Raw genomic sequence first — 27,134 nt, forward strand, 5'->3', positions numbered from 1 at the left:
GCCCTTTCTCTGGCCACCAGAGCCCGCTCTGCCTCCATTCAGGGCTGGCTGGAAGTGTCAGGGAATTAACACTTCCTTCTCCACTAAGAGCAACTCTAAGCCAATAACTATGCGGCATGGTATAACCACTGAAAAAGACCCTGATGCCGGGAAAGATTGAAGGCAGGAAGAGAAGGGGATAACAGAGGACGAGACGGGTGGACGGCATCACTGACTCAATGGACATGAATTTGAGCAAACTCCGGGAGACAGTGAAGGACAGAAAAATCCTGGTGTGCTGCAACCCATGAGGTTGCAAAGAATCAGACACAACGTAGCAACTGAACAACACGGTGTATCTGTCTGTGTACCTTCTCTGCACAGGTAGGAAGCGTCAAGGTGGGGGTTCTACTTTATCTCCCAGACCTCCCCAGCCGAGTTACACTCGACAAGCTCGTAGTGGTACCTCTGTTGATAATACACCCTTTACTGCCTGCCTTTCCCTCCCAGCTCACGTTCCTTCCCTACTGGTATTCCCTGGGGTCTCTCTTAAATAAGCATCTTTCACTCAAATTCTTCTCTTGGGATTGCCTCTCAGAGAACTCAAATTTCTGCGAATGTATCCTATAAATTAGCCTACACATACGCAAAAACCACATATATTCAATTTATTAATCCACCATTTTTGTCACTGTGAGATTGGAAACAATATACCTCCCAGGCTTAGGATCCACCCACATAGTAGAATACAGAGCCACTATATAAAAGAATGAGAAAGTACTTTGTATCTTGACAAAAAAAAACAATGTCAGAGCCATATTCATGAAAAAAGCAAGATGTAGAACAGTATAAATAATGCATGCTGCCATTCGTGTAAAAAATTTGTGTGTGTGTTTGCATATCCCTAGAATCATTGTATAAAAAGAGATAAAAAAAAAATCTTAGCAAAGGAGACCTCCAAACACATAACCTGGACTACCCTTTACAAGAGACCTGAATGGCTGGGAGATCAGGGTGGAAAGGAGAACCTTTTCATCATACACCTTTACACATTTTTTGACTTTGATACTACAGACAGGTTCATCTATTCAAAAAATAAAAGTACCATTAAAATAATAAATAAGTGAATACACAAAGAGAGGTACACCATTGTGCACTGAACATATCAGCTCTAGTGTGGAATGGTCAGACAGGCTCCTGCCGGTGGGCTCAGCCCCAGCTGCTTGGGCTCCTGCCAGCCTGCAGGCTCACCCACCAAAGTAGGTCCTACTTCTTCAGGGGAAAGCGCGGGAGGATTTGTTGGCCTTCCCTTTGTGTTCACCCGCAAGAGCTGCCATCACCTCTGCCCCCAAGGAAGAACCAGTGGCATCTTCACCCACACACAAGGAAGCCCAAGCAACCCCCTTTGGCCCCAGACCTTGTGCTGAAGGCACTTATCTTGGTTCAAGAGCAATCTAAGCCACACACACAACTCACACTCATGCATGTGCACACACACACACACACACACACACACACATGCCTGTGCACACGGATGAGAATGGCAACCCAAGCAGGTCGCTCCTGAGTGAAACGTCACAGCCCCGATTTCCTAACAGAGGTGTCCATCCAGCAGCCTGGGCACCCACTCTTTGGTCCCATCACATCCTGTCTGCTGCAAGGGAGGCCACTTGTGGGGAAGGAGCTGTTACTGGGGGGTATCCACTTCGGGACCAGGTTCAGTCATCATGTCCTTGTACTGTCGTTTGAAGAAGCCGAGCTGTGGAGGCAGAAGCGAGTGAGTGAGGGCACCCAGGCTGGGGGAAGGGGGTGGGTGAAAGCCGTGCAGGACAGGCAGGGAGACTGCGGGACCAAGAGATGCAAAGAAAAAACACGGCAGGGTGTAGAATAGCCCTGGGGAAAGTGGAACAGGAAGGGCATTGCTACTGGGAAAGGAAAGAAATAGAAAGCATAAGCAGGACTACTCCTTATATAGCAATTGTACCAGAGACCATTCTAAGTTCTCTAGAGTTATGAAGCCAATGACCTCCACAAAATGGGTGTTTCCCTAGTGACTCAGATGGTAAAGAATCTGCCTGCAATACAGGAGACCCAGGTTCAATCCCTGGGTCAGGAAGGAGAAGGAAATGGCCACCCACTCCAGTATTCTTGCCTGGAGAATTCCATGGACAGAGAAGCCTGGTGGGCTACAATCCATGGGGTGGCAAAGAATCGGACAAGACTGAGCGACTTTCACTTACACTTAGTCTCATTGTACAGCTGAAGAAACTGAGGTTCTGTGACACCCCGCCACCCAGGTCACCCAACTGGCAGCAGAAGTGGGAGTTGACAGTGCTGAGTGAGAAGCAGTGGGGTGGGGGAGGGGAGCGGGCAGGGAGAGGGTCCCGGGGGAGTTACCTTGTACAGACCGGCAGAGATGAGGGCCAGGAGCACAAGCCCCCCTACCGAGCTGCCCACGATCAGCGGGATAGGGTTATGTACTTCGTAGGACTCCACCTTGGTCCCTGTCTGGAGCAGGGAGAGGGGAAGGGGTACATCAGAGGAGAAAGACTCTGGGTTTCTGGGGGTTCCCCAGTCAGACCTTGTGTGCTCCCTGAACACCATGACTAACCCCTCCCTGTCCCCTGTCCCCTCCAGGCCCAGCGCTCACTCCTCCTGCCCATTCTTCTCTCTCCCCCACAAGCCCAGCCTCCTCTCCTGCCTCTAATGGTCGCGCTGTGTCCCAGACACATACCTGGGCCATCACAAACGCATCCTGCCCTGGAAGCAGGGTGAACTCTGACTCATCAAATAAGATCTCCGCTTTGCTCACAACTTGAAGGTGGTTGTGTGAAGTCTGTGGGAGAGAGAGAGGATGGGAACTGGACCCCTAGGCCCTGAAGGATCATGACTCATGCCCAGCCGAGCCTCGGGCCCCCACAGACCTTGATGTACCAGTCAAACGAGAAGTTGCTCTTGAGGGTGACCTTGAACTCCTCCTGAATGCCAAAGGATGGGATGGCACACTGGATTCTCTGGCAGACAGCAACGGAGCAGTTCTGGGGAAGGGAGGAGAAGAGATAGGTGAGCAGGAAAGCTGGATGCAGGACTTGCCCTGTGAGCCCAGGCTGCTCAGTTGAGAGGTAGTACTGGGCACGGTGAGGGGGTGGCACATAGTCTGCGTGCAGCCCTGAGGCCGGGGCTTAGTCTCACCAGCACCGGGCTCTTCTTAAGCTCCGCCAGGAAGTCAGAGTGACGAGGGGCAACCTCCGTGGTGTTACATCCACTGGACACGTCCTGAGGAAAAGGGACACGATGAGGAAGGGATTGAAGTGAGGCTCCCAGGTCCACCCTCCAGGTCAGGAGAGGGTCGGGAATGGCTCCACAATCCAACAGAAGAAGCAGAAACGATTTTAGGAAAGACCAGGGGGCTGTGGAGGAGGAGCTGGGCCCACTCCTCAGAGCCGTCTGGGCTTACCTGGGAGAAGGTGACCTGGGGCTGGGACCACACAGGCACCTTGTTCAGCCGGATGGGGATCCAGAAGACCACACTGATGGGCAGTTTCTTCCTGCCCAGGTTGTTGAACTGCATGATGGGGGAAGGGTGGGTATCAGGGCTCTGGCTTTTCCACCCCCACCAGCAACTAGAATCAGGTTTCCCACTCCCAAACATCAGGGGAGTCCTGGGAAGGGGCCCAGGACTGAATAAGGCCTCACAGACCCAAGCACCCTGCCTTCTGATGCTTTCTGAGAGGTAGGAGAGTGTAGTGGTTAAATTCCACTCCTGAGCCAAGCAGGCTGTCGTAAGCAGCAGCTCTTCCACTTACTAAGGGTGACACCAGGGGGTGTGTTCTGTTAACCTCTCTGAGCCCCAGTTTCTGCATCTATAAACTGGGGGAGACGACAATGCCTCCATCACAGAGTCATTAGGAAGATGAAGAAAAAAGTAATTACATACATGGTGTATACACAGGCATGCTCAGTCACTTCAGTCTCTCTGTGACCCTATCGACTGTAACCTGCCAGGCTCTTCTATCCATGGGGATTCTCCAGGCAAGAATACTGGAGAGGGTTGCCGTGCCCTCCTCCAGGGGATCTTTCCGACCCAGGGATTGAACCTGGTCTCCTCCATTGCAGGCAGATTCTTTACTGCGGAGCCACCGAGGAAGTCCCGTGTATATACATGTGTGTGTGTGCATGTGTGATGCACATGCTTGTGTGTGTGTGAGGAGTCAGAGCAAGCTTAGAAGAGAGCCTGGCCCAAAGCAGGCACCTCATGCATGTTTCCCATCATTCTTTTTTTTTTTTTTTGACAACGCAACACGTGAGGTCTTTGTTCCCTGACAAGGACCGAACCCGTGTGCCCTGAAGTGGAAGAGTGGAACTTTTTAAAAAGACTTTTTGATGTGGAACATTTTAAAAAGTCTTTATTGAATCTGTTAAAATACCGCTTCTGATTTACGTTTGGGTTTTTTGCCCTGAGGCATGTGGGATCTTAGTTTCCTGACTAGGGATCAAACTTGTGTCCCATGCAGTCAAAGCACGGAGTCTTAACCACTGGACCCCAGGGAAGTCCCTCCCCATTGTTCTTTCCTGTCATCCTGGTTTCCCTCCCCAGGCTCCTTCTCCACTCCCCACCTGATACTGATGCTCCATAGCGTGTATGGTCTTCTCTGAGGCTGTGAAGTTGAGATATTTGGTGGAGGCCTCAAGGCTGATGGGAGAAAGAAGAAGGGGCAGGAAGTGACAGAACATCAGGGGAGTTCTGGGAGGGGGTCTCGGGCTAAGGGTGTTAAGGGGTGAACAGGCACACAGGAAATGCAACTGAGAGAGCGAGAGCACGACGGTGTGCGAGGACCGTGTCGGGGGACCCGCATCGTGTGCCAGTTTGGCCCCCAACACACACACACAAATGCACACATGTGCACACATAACTTCAGACACACACAAGCACCTGCGCACAGACTCGCACACAGATGCTCGATGCGCCATGTCCAGCCCAGGGGTGAAGGCAGAGCAAAAAGCCCCGGAAGCCAGTACCTGGTGACCACCATATACACAGCGTATTTCACAGGCAGCTCCAGCTGGAATTGAGTTTTGTTGTTCCCCGGCATGTTGTTCTCACTGAAGGGAAACAGAGAGCTCTGACCAGCTCTTGAGAATTGAGAATCAGCCTTTCCTTCTCCTATTTCTCCTTTACCCTCTAGCACCAACCAACCATTGAGTCCTGTGCTCTCAGCATCTTAAACACTGTCCTTTAAATCCAACAGAGGAAATAGAGATTGTAGGGAAGCCCAGGGCTGCCCCGTGGAGTTCAGGCCCATCCCAACTCAGCAGGATGGATGCCTGGAGCACCTTCTTTTTCTCACTGGTCCCCTGAACTCAAAACCACTCCTGCCCTAATCCCCTGCCCTCCTGGAGAGAGATCTTTCTAGCGTGCAAAGGTGATCACATCCTGTCCCTCCCAAGTTCAACGGCAAACTCCTTAATAGCACCTGTCGGTCATTACATGAAATGGGCCATATCTAACCAAGTCCTTCAACTCTGCCTCCTGAGCTCAAACTTAGCCTGACATTTGCCATATCCCAGCATGGCTTGGTCCACACTTCCTTCTCTCTGTATTCATGCCCACCTTCAATTTGTGCCTTTGCTGGGCTTCCCTCGTGGCTCAAATGGAAAGAATCTGCCTGCAATGCAGGAGACCCGGGTTTGATCCCTGGGTTGGGAAGATCCCCTGGAGAAGGGAATGGCTACCTGCTCCAGTATTCTTGGCTGGAGAATTCCATGGACAGAGGAGCCTGGTGGGCTATAGTCCATGGGGTCACAAACAGTCGGACATGACTGAAAGACTAACACTTTCTTTCACTTTTTCTGGCTAACTCACAGCCCAAATGAATCTTCCTCTCTGAACACCAAACTCCCAACAACACTGGACACCATTTATTTCATGGTAATCATCAACTTTCCTGTCCATTCTTGCCACTAAATTATAACCTCCATGAGCCAGGAACCACAGCCATCTTGTCTGTTGCTATCCCATCAGCCCTGGGCAACATGCCTGGCATGGGGTGGGTGCTCAGTTGGCATTTCTTGAGTGAATGAATGAGCTGAAGGGAGAACCAGTGGGGAGAGGGCAATGGTCCACCATCAGCACGGGGCTGGGACCTCAAAACTGATGATGTGGTGGGAAGCCAGGCATAGCTCACCTGGTAACATTGGCCTTGAGAAGTAGCTTGTTTCCAAAGTAAGTATCAGGATTCACGTCAAATGTGACATTAAAGGTGATCTGGAGTTGGAGAAAGGAGAGACAGTGACAAAAGGAAGAGAGAAGAAACATCCCAGATGTTCATCAGCTGAAGAATGGGTAAATAAAATGTGGTACATCCATACAACATAGTGTTATTCAGCAATAAAAAGAATCAGAGTATTAATACATCTTGCAACATGGGTAACCCTTGAAAGCGTGATGCTCAAAGAAGCCATCATATTGTATGATTCTATTCATATGAAATACCCAGAATAGGTGAATCTCAAGATAGAAAATAGATTAGTGGTTGCCTAGAACTGGGACAGATGGGAAGACATAGGCTGATGGCCAAAGGGAGTAAGGTGTTTTGGGGGGGTTTATAAAATACTCTAGGACTTCCCAGGCTGTCCAGGGGTTAAGAATCTGCCTTGCAATGCAGGGGACTCGAATTCAATACCTGGTCAGGGAACTAAGATCCCACATGCCTTGGAGCAACTAAGCCCGAGTGCTACAACTACTGAGCCTGTGGACCACAACTAAAGAGTTCATGAGCTGCAGTGAAAGATCCTGCATCTAAGACCCAATGCAGCCAAACAAATAAGTAATATTTTAAACATTAAATTAAAAATATAATACTCTAAAATTGATCACGCTGATGAATGCACAACTCTGTGAACATTTCAAAAGCCAGTGGATTGTATACTTTTCTCAGTTTATTTATTTATTCATTTTTGACTGCATGAGGTCTTGGGGTGTGTGGGCTCTCTAGCTTAGATTGTGGCACTTGAGCTTAGATTGCCCAGTGGCATGTGGCATAGGATCTTAGTTCCCTAACCCAGGATCAAGCCCGTGTCCCCTACATTCCAAGTCAGATTCTCAACCACTTGACCATCAGAGAAGTCCCTGGATCATATACTTTAAATGTTTGTGTTAGTCATTCAGTCATGTCTGACTCTTTGTGACACCATGGACTATATAGCCTGTTAGGCTCCTCTGTCCATGGAATTCTCCAGGCAAGAATACTGGAGTGGGTTGCCATTCACTTCTCCAGGGAATCTTCCCAACCCAGGAATCAAACCCAGGTCTCCTGCATTGCAAGCAGATTCTTTATTGTCCGAGCTTCCAGGGAAGCCCAATGGGTGTATTGTAATGGTAGATGGATTTTTATCTCAGCAAAACTTTTTTTCAAAAAAAAAAAAAGAGAGAGAGAGAGAAAGAAAGATCTACTTTTAAAAAGAAGAAGGAGAAGGGAATTCCCTGATGGTTCAGTGGTTAAGATTTCACATTTTCATTGCCAAGGGCCTGAGTTCAATACCTGGTCCAGGAACTAAAATCCCACAAGCCATGCAGTGTGGGAAGAAGGAGAAGAACTAGGGAAGAATTCAGAAGAAAACAAAGGAGAAAAAGGGAGGAGGAGCCAGCAGTCTGACCTCCGAGTTGTCTAGGAAAATGGGGTGGTTTATGCCACAGCTGGTTCTCTTCAAGATTCCAGACCCTTCAGTGGAGACATCAGACTCACAGGTCAGGCGCCAGAACCTTTGTGAGCGCTGGTTCTGGAAGGCAAGGGAGGCAGAGCTGGTGAAGTCAGCTGGCAGCCACGGGGATGGGGCAAGTAAAGTCAGACGGAGCCTGAGAAGGGTTTGGCTACCTGGCTGCTTGACACCCTCCGGTAGGACAAGCCAGACGGGTAGAAGAAGGTGACCTGAGTTCTGTAGGAGTCCTCGCCCTCGTTTCTCACAGTCACCGTCACGTTCAAGTCCCGGGGTCCACCCACCACCAGGGTGTCCAGGCTGTGGAAGGAAGAAGCCAGGCCATGAGAGGCTGGGGGCTTCCCTGCCGTGAATGTGCTCTGGAGGGAAGGAGGCGCAGACACTGGGAGAGAGAATATAGTGGATGAGGCGGTAGCAGCTGCTCTGCGCCAGGCTCCCTTGGGGGCCAGGAGGAGAACAGAGCGCCAGGTCATGGTGCAGTTTTGGGGGTAAAAAAGAGGACAGGGAACTCACTCCATAAAACTGAAGGTGATGCTGAGGTCATCCTGGCAGACGGTGTCATTGCCACAGTTCTTCTCAAAGGGAAGCTGCCAAACACGGAATATGAGAAAAACAAAAGGAAATCGGGACAGGATGTAAAAAGAAACAGCAAAGTGAAATCTCGAAATAAAGTGAAAGTGTTAGTTGCTCAGTCGTGTCCGACTCTTTGGGACCCCATGGACTGCAGCCCGCCAGGCTCTTCTTGCCTGTGGGATTCTCCAGGCAAGAATACTGGAGTGAGTTGCCCTTTCCCGCTCCAGGGGATCTTCCCGACTCACCGAGGCTGTGAAGAGTCTCAGAGCATCCACAGCCAACACTGGCCTGAGGCCCCCATAATTGTGTGCAGGCTCCCCCACCAGAGAGAAGTTGAGGCGCAGAGCAATGGGGGTCACTGAGTCCTCCACACAATCCTGAGAGACAGTGAGGGGTTGGTGGTCCAGCCTTCTCAGCTTCACAAGCCCACCCCCTGCTTGGAGGATGGTCACCCCCTGCTCACCAGTAACCGGAGCTTCAGGGTCTCGCATTTCTGACTCAGCCTCAGCGTCTCTACACGTCTGCGTGTGCTGTTCTGTGTCTCATCAAAGATGGCCACGGAATGGGGGCGACCTGGGTCCAGGGCCAGGTCATAGGTGATAGTGCTCTGGGTATCTCCTGAAGGGGTGGGAAGAATGGCGGTAAGGAGCCTGGCTTTGGAGTCAGACTGGCAAGAGGTGGCGGCCCTGTTCCTCTGCTCCCCAACTGTCCAACTTTGGCCACATTAGTTGACCTCCCTGTGTCTCTCAGTTCCTTATTTTAAAAAATTATTTCTGTATTGATTTGGCTGAGCCAGGTCTTAATTGCAGCACACAGGATCTTTTAGTTGTGGAAACAGTGGCAAATTTTATTTTCCTGGGCTTCAAGATCACTGCAGCCATGAAATTAAAAGATGCTTGCTCCTTGGAAGAAACCTAGAAAGCATATTAAAAAGCAGAGACATCACTCTGCTGACAAAGGTCCATCTAGCCAAAGCTATGATTTTTCCAGTAGTCATGTATGGATGTGAGACTCGGACCACAAAGAAAGCAGAGCACTGAAGAACTGATGCTTTTGAACTGTGGTGCTGGAGAAGACTCTTGACAGTCCCTTGGACTGCAAGGAGATCAAACCAGTCATTCCTAAAGGAAATCAACCCTGAATAGTCATTGGAAGGACTGATGCTGAAGCTGAAGCTCCCACACTTCGGCCACCTGATGCAAAGAACCAACTCATTGGAAAAGACCCTGATGCTGGGAAAGATTGAGGACAGGAGGAGAATGGGGCAACTGAGGATAAGATGTTCGGAGGGCATCACCAACTCAATGGACATGAATTTAAGCAAACTACGGGAGATGGTGAGAGACAGGGAAGCTTGGCATGCTGCAGTTCATGGGGTCACAAAGAGTCAGATACAACTTAGTGACTGAACAACAACATGGGGTCTTTTTGCAGCATGCGGGATCTACTTCCCTGACCAGGGATCGAACCCTGGCTTCTGCATTGGAAGTGCAGTGCCCTAACCACTGGACAAACACGGAAGTTCCTCCTTATTTTTAAATTGAAGATAATAATTGTTTCTTTCCAACAGTGAAAATAAAATTGTGCCTATGAAGCATTTAGCATAGTGCCTGCCACATAATAAATGCTCAGTAATTAATACCTATTCTGTTACAAGACAGAAAATTAAGTATATTTTTAAAGTATATTGCTTTTCACTTTTTTCTCTTTGTCTTTGTTCTTCAGCAGTTTGTACCTTGGGATGGTACAGTGTCTGGTGTTGTGGGCATTGGTATAATGTAACAATTTATGGTTCCTTTTATATTTATCTTGCTCTGACTTGGTAGAGAATCTTGATGTCTTTCACCAGTTTTAGAAAAGTCTTTACCACCATTTCTTTTTTAAATTCTATTTTATATTGAAGTATAGCTGATTAACAGTGTTGTTTTAGTTTCAAGTATACAGCAAAGTGATTCAGTTATACATATACATATTTTTCAGCTCCTTTTCCATTATAGGTTAAACAAGATATTGATTGAATATAATTATCTGTGCCATACAGTAAATCCTTGTTTACCTATTTTATATATAGTGATGTATATCTGTTTGTTCTGCTCCTAATCTGCTATTAAATGTATTGAATTCTCAATTCCATTCCATTTGTTTTTCAGTGCTAGTTGTTTCCATTGAACTCTTAGGAAATCCAGATTTTTTTTATGACGTTCTCCATCCTTTCCTCTTTATTCTTGAAGATATTAATTTTAGTTATATTTTAAATTCTGATTTGATAATTCTAATATTTGAATCATCTGTGGGTCTATATCTATTGTCTGTTGTTTCTCTTGCTTGCAGGTCTCAATGGACATTTTCCCAATAGAAGGACCAAGGTGTTTTTCAATGCCCCACTCAAATCTCTGCTTCCCCAGCAGCTGGATTTCTTTTCAACTCATTAGCTCTTCAGTTGCTGTCTTCCACTGAGTTTCTGGAAGTATTGACCTGGACATGCATGACTTAGAAGTCAGCCAATGACTTTGTATGGAATTTCCATGTAGATTTTGGGGGATCTTCTCTGTAATTCTCTCCTCTCCAAGACTTCACTCTCAATTTCTAGCCATCTTGTTTGCCCCGAACCCTGACTGCTATCTCCTCAGTCCAGTAAGATTATTGCTAGAAAACTAATTTTATCTCCTCCCCTTGTTTCTCTCTAGGACCACCGTTACTCTTTCTCACCCCAAGCACAATGCCACTCAGAATAGAGACAAGGGAGGGAGTCAAGTTAGTTGTGATAAAATACATGTCTGAATGCTTTGCGAGTTTGTGCTTTGCTTCATCAACTCAGTCTCCCCTTTGAACAAATTATTGTTGCTGTTTAGTTGCTAAGTCATGTCCAACTCTTTGCAACCCCATGGACTATGGAGCTTGCCAAGCTCCTCTGCCCACCTCTCAGTTAAAAAAATATATCTGGTTAGTTCACAGGGTGGGGCCCTTCATTCTATAGAGAACTGAGACTGTAAAGAAGTGCCAGAGACTTACTTCTTTGGTGGTGTTTTCTGGGCCTCCCCACCCATGCTCTAGCAGGGGAACCATCTGCTTACTCCATCCAAGCTTGAAGAAGGCTATCAGAGCCCATCAATGTCCCCAGTCATTTTAACCTCTTGAAATTCACCCACTCAGCCTCACCTTCTCCCAGTCGGTCCCATGTGCTCTTGCGAACTTGGAGGCAGACTTTGACCTGCCCAGCAATCTGGCCTTTTACCACTGGGTCACGACACTCATACACATTCCTCTTCACTTCCTTGGGTGTGAACTCCATCGTCGCCTCAACTTTCAGCACAGGCTGTGACCTGGGGGGAAGCCAGAGGGCCATCAGGGGCCATCGTACAGCAAACACACTCCTTAAAAAGAAGATACCTGGTATGCTCTCACCTGAGCAGCAGCACATGCCCCTGAGCCCCGACAGCCAAGTCTACCAATCCATCCATTGTGAGGTCCTGGCCCCCGCTCAGTGACTGCCCAAAATACTGAAGCTTGGGGGAGATCTGTGAGCCTGTGATCCGCTGACGGTGGAAAAGAGGAGGCGAGAAAGAGGTGGGAAAGAACAGAGAAGAGAGTAACTCAGTCTCCCAGGGTGACCCAAGGAGAGACTGTCTGGGCTCCACTCAAGTCACACCTCCCACAATTTCTTTAAAAATTAGGGTAACTATTCAGCTTTAAACCACAACCTTGAGATGATATAAAAAATTTCCATAATTGCTGGGTTTTCCAGAGAAAATAAGAAGCTTCACAGGAAAGAAGAGACAGTATACTATTTGACTCAGCTGAATCTCTTGATTCAGCTGGATCTCTCTTACGTGGTCAGGAAAATGCAAACACTCTGTATTGACCTAACCAAATTTATCATATAAATTTAATGTGGGGGTGGGATGCAAAGCATGTGAATATCTGAAAAGAGAGGCCTCAAAGAGAGCTCAGTCCTCACCTTCCATAGTAGGAAGTCAACGCAAAAACAAAAATCAAGCAGCAGCAATATAATTGTGTCCTTGGCAAGTACAGAGAATCATTGAAAGAGCTGAAAGTGGTTTCCTCAAGAGGAGGAAAAACAAAGAGGAAATCACAGTGTGGGTATGAAAATTGTTACTTTTCATAATAAGCTGTTAGGAACAATTTTGACTCTTCAATCTATGTGGAAAATTAATACTGAAAGGATCAGTTCAGTTCAGTCACTCAGTCGTGTCTGACTCTTTGCAACCCCATGGACTGCAACACACCAGGCTTTCCTGTCCATCACCAACTCCTGAAGCTTACTCAAACTCATGTCCATAGAGTCAGTGATGCCATCCAACCATCTCATCCTCTGTTGCTCCCTTCTCCTCCTGCCTTCAATCTTTCCCAGCATCAGGGTCTTTTCCAGTGAGTCAGTTCTTCACATCAGGTGGCCAAAGTATTGGAGTTTCAGCTTCAGCATCAGTCCTTCCAATGAATATTCAGGACTGATTTCCTTTAGGATGGACTGGTTGGATCTCCAGTCCAAGGGACTCTCAAGAGTCTTCACCAACACCACAGTTCAAAAGCATCAATTCTTTGGTGCTCAGCCTTCTTTATAGTCCAATTCTCACATCCATGCATGACTACTGGAAAGATCATAGCTTTGACTATATACATCTTTGTTGGTGAAGTAGTGTCTCTGCTTTTTAATATGCTGTCTAGGTTGGTCATAGGTTTTCTTCCAAGGAGCAAACATCTTTTAATTTCATGGCTGCAGTCACCATCTGCAGTGATTTTGGACCCCCCCCTCCCCCAAAAAATAAAGTCTAACTGAAAGGATAACAGCCAAATATATTAAGAAATTTTAAAAGTGACTTTGTCACGTACTTAATGCCGCTGAAGTGTGTACACTTAAAAATGGTTAAGGGGGTGAGTTTTAGGTCATGTGTATTTTACTGCCATTTTTTAAGTGAAGTTGTCAACTGGAAAGAAGAATGAGGAAGTGCAGGACGCTGGAAATGTGCTATATCTTCATCTGGGTGGTGCTTACTTGGGTTCACAGATGTGAAAATTCAACACTTAAGATTTGTGTGTTCACTGAACATATATTATACTGCAAATTTTTTTGAGAAAAAATTATTATATCCTATTGGGAGGAAGCTTTGTTTTGAAATTATATAATATGGTAGTTGGGAGATCCATAGGACACTTGCTTGTTGAAATACTGAGCACCACAGTTCCAGTAATAGAAAAAGAACAAGTAAAAATTACAAACAGTAGAACAATAAGCTTGCATGATCGTTTTTGCATTTATTTTTAATTCCAAAGTCTGTGGTGTGGGAGAGGAGAATGTGAGTGGAGTGGGAGTGTGTGTATGGGTGTGAGTGGATGTGGGTGTATGGGGGCTGTGGGTGCGTCTGAGTGTGGGTGTGAGTGGGTGTGGGCATGGGTGGGGATGGGTGTACGGGGGTGTGGGTGAGAGTGGGTGAATGTGTGGACCCTCCCTTTACCCTTGTTTTCCTTTCCAGGCCAAGTTCTGGTAAAGATAAAGGGCAGAAGGAGCTAGGGCTTTTGCTGTTTACTTTAGATCTTTTAACTTATACAAGCATGTAAAGTGTTGTAATAAAAATAGAGTAAAACCACAGCCTTCAAATCCCATTTACACAAAGAAACAACAGATGCCAATGAGAAAAAGGCTTAACTATAATATTCATAAAATTGCGGAAAGAGGTTCCGTGACACAGAGGGAAGAATGTGAGGAGTGCTGGGCTGTAACTAAAGAACATGTGACTACTGACGACCTCGAGCCCTAGAAGCCTGTGCTCTGCAACAAGAGAAGCCACTGCAATGAGAAGCCTGAGCATCGCAACTAGAGAATAACCCCTGCTGGCCACAACTAGAGAAAAACCGGAAAAGCAATGAAGATTCAGTGCAGCCATAGATAAACAAGTAGAATTATTTTTTTCAAAGGAGTGTGTGAAAAATACTAGGGCTGACATAGCATCATAGTCCATACACTAGAATGGGCAAAATTGATCTATGGTGGAAAATAATTGGAACAGTAGCTTCCTCTAGGATGGAGTGGAGTCAGAAATTGACTGGGAGGGGACAGGTGGGAACTTTCTAAAGTGATCATGATGTTCGGTACAGTAAGTGAAATTGCTCAGTTGGGTCCGACTGTTTGCAACCCCATGGACTGTAGCCTGCCAGGCTCCTCTGTCCATGGAATTTTACAGGCATGTACCTTCATAGAATTATTGGGGGTTGTTTGTTTGGTTTTTGTTTGTCTAGTCACCACACAGCTTTCAGGGTCTTAGTTCCCCAATCAGGGATTGAACCCAGGCCATGGCAGTGAAAGCACTGAGTCATAACCGCTGGACCGCCAGAGAATTCCCAGGATTGTGGGTTATATTTTTCAAAATTCATCAACTGGCCAAAGATCTGTGCATTTCCTGTCTATACATTTTATTTTAAAAATAATGGTAAGCAAATATTAAATTCTAATTAATGATATACATGGTGAGGCATTTAGGGGTGAAGTTGGACTGGTGTTGCAAATTACTTTGAAATGCATTTTAAAATGTGTTGAACTGATGAACAAGTAGAAAAGGATGAATATAAGGATGGAGATGTGAAAAAGTAAATCTAGTAAAATATTCATAGTAGATTTTAGCTTATAAATACATGGGTGTTCACTATACATTGAAATTTTTCTTAATAAAATGGAAATTTTTACTGATGCCTGGGGCTCTGTACATACGTGCTTCAGTCATGTCTGACTCTGCCACCCTATGGACTGTAGCCTACCAGGCCCTTATGTCCATGGGATACTCCAGGCAAGAATACTGGAGTGGTTTGCCATGCCCTCTTGCAAGAGATCTTCCCGACCCAGGGATGAAACCCATGTCTCCTGCATTGGCAGATGGGTTCTTTACTGCTGGTGCCACTTGGGAAGCCCCTGGAGCCCTGACCTCAGGCCAATTAAATCAGACCCCGTACTGGCAGGGCCTATGCACCCATTTTTTAAGAATTTCAGGTGATGTTAGTAGGGTTGAACCTTGTGAGGGATTTGGCAGGAGTGATGAAGGAACAGAGAAAGGACATAAGAAAAATTTTGGGGGAAAAATGCTGGAAAAAAGTCAGAGACCAGAAGACTGGATGGCCTCAGTGGGCTGTAAGGGAGAAAGCCAGACTGTGGGGGTCTCTTTAGACAGTGGTCTTCATCTGGCAGGAAAGAGGGAGCCTCTTCAGGAGGAAACCAGTTGTGGCAATCAACATTTCAAATGACCAGCCATCAGGATCAGCTACACAATTTGCAGGACCCCATGGGGGGAAAACACTGTAGGACTCCTTATTCAAAAGTTAAGAATTTCAAGATGGCCGGAGCAGAGCATTAATCTAAGCACAGCACCCTTCTGAGAGAGGAGCCCTGAGTGGCCACACAGGTCACACACCCATGACGCATGCAGTCCTGGTAGAATGGCCAACCATAGGGCTTCCTGTGTTGTGAGACTTCCACTGCTAAAATCAGGTTAGTTAGTTACTGTTAGTTGCTCAGTCGTGTCTGACTCTTTGCAACCCCACGGACTGTAGCCCACCAGGCTCCTCTGTCCATGGAATTCTCCAAGCAAGAATACTGCTGCCCCTTTACAGGAGGGAAGATGAAGGCTCAGAGGTAATAAATGGTGAGCCGGGAGTGTTGGATGTAGACATTCTTCTCCTCTGAATCTCAGTCTTCATAGGATGACCAATAGATCTGGTTTGCCCCACATCTGTCCTGGTTTGGGGCTTCCCTGTTGGCTCAAATGGTAAAGAATTTGTCTGCAATGCAGGAGACCCGACTTGGGAAGATCCCCTGGAGGAGGAAATGGCAATCCACTCCAGTATTCTTGCTTGGAGAATTCCATGGACAGAGGAGCCTGGTGGGCTACAGTCCGTGGGGTTGCAAAGAGTCAGACACGACTGAGCAACTAACAGTAACTAACTAACCTGATTTTAGCAGTGGAAGTCTCACAACACAGTGATGCTGACCCTGTGCAGCTGAGGGAATGTTGATTTAGAAAGGGACAGATGATCCGGCCTCACCTGGCTGTGAGAGGGGCTGATGCCCAGTTTTGAGGTTCCATGGAACAGGTAGACAGCACCCTGGTTCTCCTGCTCTCCCGGGGCCCCAATGGCCACATCCACCAGCCTGTCCCCATTCACATCCCCCAGCGCTGTCAGGGCTGCCCCAAAGCGGCCCCAGGGGTGGCCCAGCTCCCCTCGCAGGACAGCATCACAGTGCCACTTAGCTCTCTGCAGAACAAAAATAGTGTCAGGCCCACCCCAGGCGACCCCTCCATCCCACAGCCAGACCTCACCCAGCCCGGGTCTCATCACTACTCACCCCCCGGGGAAAGGGGCACACGGACACCTGGCCCCCTCGCATCTGCTCATAAAAATGGGGAGCCCCGATGAGGACCAGGTCGGAGCTGCCATCTCTGTTGACATCCACGGAGCAGAGGGAGGCCCCAAAGTAGGAGCCAATCTGAAAGAGATAAGGCCAAGATCACATACCTCTTCCCACCTAAAACAGGGCATGGGGGTTTTCTCCCTGGGACGTAGAATCACGCCTGCCGAGGAAGGCCCTTTGGAGTGGATGAGATCCTCTCCCTGTTTCATGATCAATCCTTGTTTGAATGTACTGCCAGCTGAAGAGCCTGTTATAGAGTTGATGGGTGGTGGTGAGGATTCACCCTAAACCGTGTTCCAGGGAGATGATTAAGGTAGCAAAGAAGTTGGATTTGAAAATACAGACAGGGGCTTCCCTGATAGTCCAGTGGTTAAGAATCCACCTGCCAATGCAGAGAAAGCAGGTTCCATCCTTGGCTGGGGAACCAAGGTCCCACATGCTGCAGGACAACTGAGCCTGAGTACCATAACTACTGAGTACCATAACTACTGCACACCACAACTAGAGAGAAGCCTGCACCCGCGACAAAGAGTCCTCGAGCGGCTATGAAATAGTCCACGCACTGCAACTAAGCCCCAGAGCAGCCAAAAATAAAATAAATATTTTTTTTTATTAAAAAGAAAAAGAAAATATCGAGAGAAAAGCCTGGAAGACCACACAGGATATCCTTTCAATATGTTGGAAGTCTTTAGAGGGTAAATCGAAGTTGGCAGTCTGGCTAATAGGGAATCAACTGGCTTGGATGAAAAATAACTATTGTTACAGGAATTTTTTTGCATGATATTGAGAAATAATGTTTACGTTTTAAAAGAATTTTAAAATATGTTCAAAAAATATCAAGATATGTTCTCTGTAAATGGGTAGACTTCATCCATAGAAATCACCCGTTTAGTCATTCATTCATTCATTCATTCATTCAACAAACAAAGGGTTGCTCTTTGCTGAGTGTGAGGCTGGGTAGTAGAGATGGTGCCTTCAAGGCTTTTAGTTCAGGAGGTTGGAAGGGAGAACAGTACCAGATAAAAGGGAGATGTACACGGAAATTTCTAATTTGTGGGGCAAGTTCAAGGAAGGAAAAGTGCAGATAGCATCAAGACAGTGACTCACTACTGTCTGATTTCTGCCTCACACGCCTCTGAGGGAAGCCTCCTAATAGTCCGGGCATGTGCATGCTGCTGCTGCTGCTGCTAAGTCACTTCAGTCGTGTCCGACTCTGTGTGACCCCATAGACGGCAGTCCACCAGGCTTACCCGTCCCTGGGATTCTCCAGGCAAGAACACTGGAGTGCTAAGTCGCTTCAATTGTGTCCGACTCTTTGCGACTGTATGGATTGCAGCTCGCCACGCTCCTCTCTCCATGCAGAGGACACTCTTGCCTGAATTCCCCAGGAGATCTTAATAAATTCTTGCCTGGATTTCTCAGGCAAGAATACTGGAGTGGGTTGCCAGGCCCTCCTCCAGGGGATCTTCTCCACTCAGGGATCGAACCCATGTCTCCTGTGTTTCTTGCACTGCAGGAGGATTCTTTACTGCTGAGCCATCGGGGAAGCCCCCCCCACCCCGCCCCCCGCACCCCACCCCCGCCTCTTCCCCCGCCTCCTCCCCCATAGTTCAATAAAGGCATTTAAGCTTCATCATAAAGTCAATAGGATTTTTTTTTTGCTTTTAGGTCAAGTTTATTGGGTATAATTTCCACATAATAAAATTCAACCTTTTTACTACAGTTTTATGAGTTTTGACAAACACACAAAGTCATGTAATTAACCACGATGGTCAAGATTCAGGACAGTTTCCTCACCCCCAAAATATTCCCTTTCGCTGTAATCAACCTCTTTCCTCAGTCATCAGCCCCTGGCAACCACTGACCTGTTTTCTGTCCCTATAGTTTTGCCTTTTCCAGAATGTTATATAAAGGGAATTATACAATAGGTAGCTTTTCAGATCTGGCTTCTTTCAACTAGAGTAAGCATTTGGGCTTCATCCATGTTGTTGCATGTATCATTAATTTGTTCTGATTTATTTCTGACAAGTATTCCATTGTACAGATGTACCACAGTTTGTTTATCCATTCCCCAGTTGAGGGATATTCGGGTTGATTCCAATTTGGGGCATTTATAAATAAAACCACTGCTGCTGCTGCTGCTAAGTCACTTCAGTCATGTCTGTGTGACCCCATAGACGGCAGCCCACCAGGCTCCCCCGTCCCTGGGATTCTCCAGGCAAGAACACTGGAGTGGGTTGCCATTTCCTCCTCCAATGCATGAGAGTGAAAAGTGAAAGTGAAGTTGCTTAGTCGTCTCTGACCCTCAGCAACTCCATGGTCTGCAGCCTTCCAGGCTCCTCCGTACATGGGATTTTCCAGGCAAGAGTACTGGAGTGGGGTGCCATTGCCTTCTCCAGAATAAAGCCACTAAAAACATTTAAATATAGGTTTTCATGTAAATGTCTATTTTTATTTCTCCTGGATAACTACCTAAGAGTGTTATGGCAACTGCATATTGAACTTAGTAAGATACTGATGAACTTTTCCAAAGTAGTCATTTTTCCAATGACATTTTTCTATTCTGACAGCAATGTATGGGTGTTTTAGTTGCCACACATCCTTGCCAGTACTTGATATTGCAAGTTCATTTCTTTTTTATGTTAATCATATTAATAGGTGTGCTATTGTATCTCACTATATTTTTAATTTGCACTCCACCACTTCATGGGAAATAGATGGGGAAACAGTGGAAACAGTGTCAGACTTTATTTTTCTGGCTCCAAAATCACTACAGATGGTGACTGCAGCCATGAAATTAAAAGACGCTTACTCCTTGGAAGGAAAGTTATGACCAACCTAGATAGCATATTCAAGCTATGAAAGCAGAGACATTACTTTGCCAACAAAGGTTCGTCTAGTCAAGGCTATGGTTTTTCCTGTGGTCATGTATGGATGTGAGAGTTGGACTGTGAAGAAGGCTGAGCGCCGAAGAATTGATGCTTTTGAACTGTGGTGTTGGAGAAGACTCTTGAGAGTTCCTTGGACTGCAAGGAGATCCAACCAGTCCATTCTGAAGGAGATCAGCCCTGGGATTTCTTTGGAAGGAATGATGCTAAAGCTGAAACTCCAGTACTTTGGCCACCTCATGTGAAGAGTTGACTCATTGGAAAAGACTCTGATGCTGGGGGGGATTGGAGGCAGGAGGAGAAGGGGACGACAGAGGATGAGATGGTTAGATGGCATCACTGACTCGATGGACGTGAGTCTCAGTGAACTCCGGGAGTTGGTGATGGACAGGGAGGCCTGGAGTGCTGCGATTCTTGGGGTCGCAAAGAGTCGGACACGACTGAGCGACTGATCTGATCTGATCTGATGATTTAATGATATGGGACATTCTTTCATGTGCTTATTTGCCATTCACATATCTTCTTTGGTTAAGTGTCTGTTCAAATATTCTGCTTATTTTTTAATTGAATTATTTGACTTCTTGTTGTTGAGTTTTGAGACTCCTTTATGTATTCTGGATATAAGTCTTTTGTCAGATATGTAATTTTATTTTATTTCAAATATGTCATTTTTAAAAAGGAAGACAAAAAAAAGAAAAAAAAAAGAAAAAGGAAGGAAAATTTGCAAATATTTTCTTCCAGTCCATAGCTTATCTGCTCATTCTCTTAATAAACAGAGCAAAACTTTTCTTAGTTATCTTTTTTTTTTTCTTTATGGGCCATGTTTCCAGTGTTATATCTAAGAATTCTTCGACTAATGCAAGGTCACAGAAATTTTCTCCTAATGTTTTCTTTCACAAGTATAATAGTTTCAGATTGTACATTCAGCTCTATAATCTATTTTGAATTAATCTTAACATGGATCAGTTGACAAGATACGTGTAGAAGGTTTGGTTTTGTTTTCTTACTATGGGTGTTCAATTGCTTCAGCACCTCTGAGCTCTCCATTGAATTACCTTTGTGTCTTTATTGACAAGCAATGTCAGTTTACTTGAGGCCTATTCTGTTTCCCCGATATTCCTGCCACACTGTTCTGCTTACTGCAACTTTTACAGGAAGTCTGAAAATTCAGGTAGGCTATGAATCTTCCACTAAATACCTACGAGTATTTACCCAAGATCTTTTTCAAACCTGTTTTGAATATTTACTTTCTTTGATTTTTTCATATAAATCTTAGAACCAGCTCATTAATTCTACAAATAAGTTAGAATTTTGATTGGCATTGTGTTGCATCTATAGATCAGTTTGAGAAGTAACATCTTAGCAATATTGAGTCTTCCAATCCATGAACACAGTGTATCTTTCCATTTATTTAGGTCTTTGATTTCTCTCATCAGTGTTTTGTACATTTCAGGATAAAGATATTGTACACATTTTATTAGATTTATACCTAAGGATTTCATGGTCTGGGCTTCCCAGGTGGTGCTAATAGTAAAGAATCCACCTGCCAGTGGAGGAGATTCAAGAGACACAGGTTCAATCCCTGGGTTGGGAAGATCCTGCGGAGAAGTAAATGGCAACCCACTCCAGTATTCTTGCCTGGAGAATCCCATAGACAGAGGAGCCTGGCGGGCTACAGTCCACAGGGTCTCAAAGAGCCGTACATGACTCAAGCAACTTAGCACGCACGCACGCATTTCATGGTCTTTGGTGATACTGTAAATGATGCCGTTTTTTTAATTTAAATTTCCAAATATTCATTGCAGGCCTAGAAACACAGCTGATTTTTACATGTTGATCTTGTATCCTGAGAAATTACTGAAATAACTTATTAGTTACATAATTTTTTTAAATAGATTTTTTGGGACTTCCCAGGCAAACAGTCATGTCATTGGTAAATAGAGACAGCTTTATTTTTTCCCTTCCATTCTGCATGCTCTTTTTTCTTTTCTTTTCTTGCCTTATTGCACTGCTGTGTCTTCCAGTATGATATCGAATAGGAGTGGTGAAAGTGGATATTCTTGCCTTGTTCCCAATTAGGAAAAAAATTCTCTTTTACTTTTAAATAAGATGCAAGTTGTAGGTTGTTATTATTGTTGTTTTAAATGCTCTTTCTCAGGTTAAGGAAGTTCCTTTTAATTCCTAATTTGCTGGGAACATCATGAAAGCATGTATTTTGTCAAATTCTTTTCCATATCTGTTAAGATTATTACATTTTTCTTCTCTAGTCTGTTGTTATGGTGAATTACATTGATTTTTTTTTCCAGAATGGCTCTTTTAAATTGAGATAAAATTTACATTACAAAATTCATCATTTTAAAGTATAAAATTTAGTGGGTTCTAGTATATTCACAATGTTATGTAACCATCGCCACGAATTCCAAAACATTTTCATCACCCTAGGAAGAAGCCCTATACCTGTTAAAAGTCACTCCCAATCTGCTCCCCCCTCCCTCTACATCCAGGCAACCACTAATCTACTTTCTGGCTCAATGAATTTATCTACTCTGGACATTTCAGGTGAATTAAATCATACAATATGTGGTCTTTTGTGGCTGGGTTTTTTAATTTAGCATAACATTTTCAAAGTTTATCCATGTTGTAGCATGTATCAACACTTCATACTTTTTATGGCTAAATAGTATTCCACTACATGATACACCACATTTTGTTTATCTATTCATGAGTTGATGAACATCTAGGTTCCTTCCACATTTTAACTATTATGAATAATGCTGCTATGAACATTCATGTATAAGCTTTAGTTTGAACAACTGTTTTCATCCTGGGAAAGGGTATACACCTAGGAGCAAAATTTCTGAGTCATATTGTAAATCTGGGGGCTTCCCCAGTGGCTCGGTGGTAAAGAATCCACCTGCCAATGCAGGAGACGGGGATTCAATCCCTGTGTTGAGAGGAACCCCTGAAGGAGATGGTAACCCACTCCAGTATTCTTGCCTGGGAAATCCCATGGACAGAGAAACCTGGCAGGCTACAGTCCATGGGGTCGCAAAAGAGTCAGGCATGACTGAGCAACTAAACAACTCAACAGCAACAGCAATGGTAAATCTAAAGTTAACTAAACCACCAAACTGTGTTCCGTAGGAGCTGTATTACTTTACATTCCCAGCAGCAAAGTACGAAGGTCTCAATTTCTCCACATTCTCACCCACATATGTTATTTTTCATGTTTTTTTTCCTTTTAAATAGCCTTTCTAGTGCTGTCTCTGTTGTGGTTTTGACTTTCATTTCCCCAATGACTAGTAATGTCAAGCATCTTTTCATGTTCTTATTGGCCATTTGTATAGCTTATCTGAAGAAATATCTATCTGAATCCTTTGCCCTTTTTTAAATGAGGTTGTCTTTTTATCGTTGAATTGTAAAAGTTCTTTATATATTCTAAATACCAGATCTTTATCAGATATATGACTTACAAATAGTTTCTCCCATTCTTTTCATTTTCTTTACAGTGTTATTTGATGCTCAAAGGTTTTTAATTTTATGAAGTCCAGCTTACCTATTTTATATTTGCTTGTGTTTATGGTGGAATGTTCAAAAACTCATTGCCAAATCTAAGGTTACAGAAATTCACCTAAGAATCCCTCTAAGAGGTTCAAAGCTTTTATTCTTACATTTCGGTTTTTGATCCATTTTAAATTAATTTTTGTATATTGTAAGGTAAGGATCCAAATTTATCCATTTGCATGTGGATATCCAGTTAACCCAACATCTTTGTTGAAAATCTTTTTTTCCTTAGTGAATGAACTTGATACCTTTGTTGAAAATCAACTGGCCATAGTTATATGGGCTTATTTCTGGACTCTCAGTTCTATTCCATTGATCTATAGGTCTGTCCTTAGCTGTACCATCCTGTCTTGATTACTGTAACTTTAAAGTAAGCCTCAAATTGGAAACTGTGACTCCTCCAACTTAATTCTTCTTTTTCAAGATTATTTTGGCTACTGTGAGTCTCTTGCATTTTCATATGAACCTTAGAATCAGTTGGCCCATTTCTGCAACATTGTTGAACAAGCCCTATGTTCTTGGGATAAACCACACTTGGTCATGATGTATTATTCTTTTTATAGATTGCTGAATTCAAGTTGCTAACACTTTCTTAAAAACAGTTTTTGCAGGGGTGATATTCAAAATATTGAATTCCTAGGACTGCTCAGGCACCAACCACAGGCTTAGCTGAAGTGGGTCCTAGATGTCTTCTGAGTCAGGTCGTATCTGACGTCATAGTTGCTAGATTATGGCGAAGTTCAAAGAGTACAGGGTGAGGGGACCAGAGTGCATGGTGGGGGTGGGGAGAGAGAAGGGGGAGGACGTCTCAACAAAGCAGCTATTTATTGACAGATATAGAATTATTTCAATATTTTAATAACTAATATGGTTTACTTGTTAGAAAAAGTGAAAGTGTTAATCACTCAGTCATGTTCCACTCTTTGCAACCCCAAGGATCGAACTTGGGTCTCCCGCATTACAGGCAGATTCTTTACCGTCTGAGCCATCAGGGAAGCTCATCCTGGTTATGGACTGGTCAAATGCCAGTTTTGTGTACAGATAGACTTGTAGGGAGCTCTGGACAGGTCAAGTGTTGGTATTTACTATTATCAGAAAAGTGAGGACATGATATTCTCAAATGCAAGTTTGTCCCAAAGTTGGTCCCACTGCTCTCTAGCTTAAAGTCCTCTGAAATCTGCTTTACAAACCTCTGCTACACCTTATATGTATGGCTGAGTCCCTTTGCTGTCCACCTGAAACTATCACAATATTGATAATCAGCTATACTCCAATACAAAATAAAAAGTTTAATAAAAAAAAAAAAACTCTGCCCCATTGGCACCTGGTGATGCCCATCCTGGAAGCCCTCAGTCCCCAGGGTACTTCTGTTGGTACATCCATACCCCACACACTCGGCACTCACCTGGCTTCCCTTGATTTCAGTGTTTTTCTGCCAAACACCTGCATTCTGTCTGAATATCACCACCAGGCCGATGTGCTGATATCGAGGTGCTCCCAGAAACAGGTGTTGCACCCGGTTCCGCAAGGTGACTTCGACAGCATAACCTGAAGATGATGAATTAAAAGGAGAAAGTGCTTTCCCTCAGAGACTCTGCCCCCACCAGCAGGACTGTCCCGTGAGTAGGGGCAATGGGGCTGCCCATGGTTGTGAGGTTGGGGTAACTGAACCCAGCACTCTATTCCTCTTCATTTGTTGTAGTTGGTAGTGGTGTTATTGCTTAGTCACTAAGTCATATCCAACTGTTTTTGACTCCATGAACTGTAGTCCGCCAGGCTCCTCTGTCCATGGGATTCTCCAAGCAAGAATACTGGAGTGGGTTGCCATTTTCTTCTCCAGGGGATCTTCCCAACCCAGGGATTGGACCCGAGTTTCCTGCATTGGCAGATTCTTTACCTCTGAGTCACCAGGGAAGCCCATTCCTCTTCATTAGCATAATTAAAATGAAGTTTTGATATTTCTGTCTTTAAACCTATCCCAAGAGCCTGTGAAAGATCCAAGGACATCTACACTGGTTGAATTATGCCATATCCTGACCCCTTTTTAGAGTAACTCTGCCCTCTCTACTTACCCAAGTAAGCATCATTCATGTCTGAATCTATCCTGGTTGTATTGATGAAGGTGATTTTATCATTTGATGTATGCAGAAAGGCTCCACCAGCCCAGTCAAAGCTCCCCACAGCACCCAGCAAGGGACCATCCTGGGAAAGAAGGTAGAATAAGATTAAGAAATCTAGAGCTTCAGTGCCATCAAAATCCCAATGGCATATTTCACAGAAATAGAACAAACAATCCTAAAATTTGTATGGAATCACAAAAGATCCCAAATAACCAAAGCATTTTGAGAAAAAGAACAAGTTAGAGGCATCACACTTCCTGGGTTCAAACTATATGGCAAAGCTATAGTAATCAAAACAGTATAATATTGTCATAAAAATAGACACATAAGTCAATGGAACAGAATAGAGAGCCATTTATATATGTATGTATATAAACCCATACATATGTTGTACTTATGTATTGTGGGCTTCCCTGACAGCTCAGCGGTAAAGAGTCTGCCTGCAATGCAGGAGACATGGGTTCAATCCCTGAGTTGGGAAGATCCTCTAGAGAAGGAAATGGCAATCCACTCCCATATTCTTATCTGGGAAATCTCATGGACAGAGGAGCCTGGTAGGCTAAAGTCCATGGGGTCACAAAAGAGTTGGACATGACTTAGTGAATTTACAACAAAGGAGAGAATAATATACAGAGGGAAAAGGATAGTCTCTTCAATAAATGGTTTTGGGAAAATTAGACAGCCACATGCAAAAGAATGAACCTGGGCCACTATTTTACACTATTCATAAAGATCAATTCAAAATGGATAAAAGACTTGAACATAAGGTCAGAAATCATAAAACGCCAAGAAGAAAACATAGGTAGTAATCTCCTTGACATCAGTCTTGGTGATGATTATTTGAACTTAACACCAAAAACAAAATAAGCAGTGAGACTACATTAACTAAAAAGCTTCTGCATAGCAAAGGAAACCAACAACAAAATTAAAAGGTAACCTATAGAGCAGGAGAAAATATTTTCAAATCATATATCATATATCCATATTTGGGTTAATACCGAAATATATAAAGAACTCATACAACTCAAAAGTTTGTTTTAAAACCTGACTTTAAAATGAGAAGAAGATCTGAAAAGACATTTTTCCAAGGAAGACATACAGATGGCTAAGACGTACATGAAAAAAATGCTCAACATCACTAATCATCAAGGAAATGCAAACCAAAATCACAATGAGCTATCACTTCACACCTGTTGGAATGGCTGTCATCACAAACAGAAGAAATAAGTGTTGCTGAGGATGTGAAGAAAAAGGAAAACTTATACACAGTTGGTGGAAAAGTAATTGGTACAGCCACTATGGAAAAGAGTAAGGAGGCTCCTCAAAATTTTTAAATTAAAACTACTATGATCCCAGCAATCATACTTCTGGGTAAATATCCAAAAGAAATGAAAATACTAACTGGAAAAGGTATCTGGGACTTCCCTGGTGGTGCAGTGGTTAAGAATCCTCCTGCCAATGTAGGGGACACAAGTTCAATCCCTGGTCTGGGGAAGTCCCTCATACTGTAGAGCAACTAAGACTGTGCACCTCAAGTACTGAAGCCCATGCGCCTAGAGCCCATGCTCTGCAACGAGAGAAGCCACTGCCATGAGAAGCCTGTGCACTGCGACCAGAGAGTAGCCCCTGCTTTCAGAGTAGCCCCACTCGCCACAAGTAGAGAAAGCCCGTGTGCAGCAATGAAGCCCCAGCACAATCAAACATAAAGAAATTAGCTTTTAACTGATACTACTGAACTTGTTTCCAAAGCAGAAACAGACTCACAGACATAGAAAACCAATTTATGATTACCAAAGAGGAAAGAGGGAGAAGGGATAAATTAGGAAATCGGGATTTACAGATACACACTACTATATATAAAACAGATGAACAACAAGG

At 44.6% G+C, this 27,134-nt stretch overlaps 1 protein-coding gene across 2 annotated transcripts in view; it reads right to left on the bottom strand.

The window, feature by feature from the left end:
• Positions 1–632: 632 nt before the first annotated feature.
• Positions 633–27,134, bottom strand: part of ITGAM (integrin subunit alpha M) — a 38,828-nt gene continuing 12,326 nt past the window's right edge. Inside the window, exons 11-30 of one of the 2 annotated variants that reach the window (XM_086374810.1) lie at positions 25,209–25,338; positions 24,542–24,684; positions 16,619–16,759; positions 16,318–16,527; positions 11,674–11,804; positions 11,428–11,591; positions 8,732–8,886; positions 8,514–8,645; positions 8,209–8,282; positions 7,854–7,995; positions 7,636–7,758; positions 6,165–6,244; positions 4,999–5,082; positions 4,597–4,672; positions 3,437–3,544; positions 3,172–3,255; positions 2,904–3,017; positions 2,714–2,815; positions 2,377–2,487; positions 633–1,738 (exon numbers count right to left, since the gene is read on the bottom strand). In XM_086374810.1, coding sequence (XP_086230936.1) covers positions 1,667–1,738; positions 2,377–2,487; positions 2,714–2,815; positions 2,904–3,017; positions 3,172–3,255; positions 3,437–3,544; positions 4,597–4,672; positions 4,999–5,082; positions 6,165–6,244; positions 7,636–7,758; positions 7,854–7,995; positions 8,209–8,282; positions 8,514–8,645; positions 8,732–8,886; positions 11,428–11,591; positions 11,674–11,804; positions 16,318–16,527; positions 16,619–16,759; positions 24,542–24,684; positions 25,209–25,338 — 2,376 coding nt within the window. In that variant the 3' untranslated portion in view covers positions 633–1,666. The remainder of the gene's footprint in view (positions 1,739–2,376; positions 2,488–2,713; positions 2,816–2,903; positions 3,018–3,171; positions 3,256–3,436; positions 3,545–4,596; positions 4,673–4,998; positions 5,083–6,164; positions 6,245–7,635; positions 7,759–7,853; positions 7,996–8,208; positions 8,283–8,513; positions 8,646–8,731; positions 8,887–11,427; positions 11,592–11,673; positions 11,805–16,317; positions 16,528–16,618; positions 16,760–24,541; positions 24,685–25,208; positions 25,339–27,134) is intronic. The other variant, XM_086374811.1, reaches the window with a different exon arrangement.

Source organism: Bos grunniens, chromosome 25, assembly GCF_055505025.1.
Source record: "Bos grunniens cultivar Pamir isolate PY7600 chromosome 25, Bosgru_T2T1.0, whole genome shotgun sequence".
NCBI lineage: Eukaryota > Metazoa > Chordata > Mammalia > Artiodactyla > Bovidae > Bos > Bos grunniens.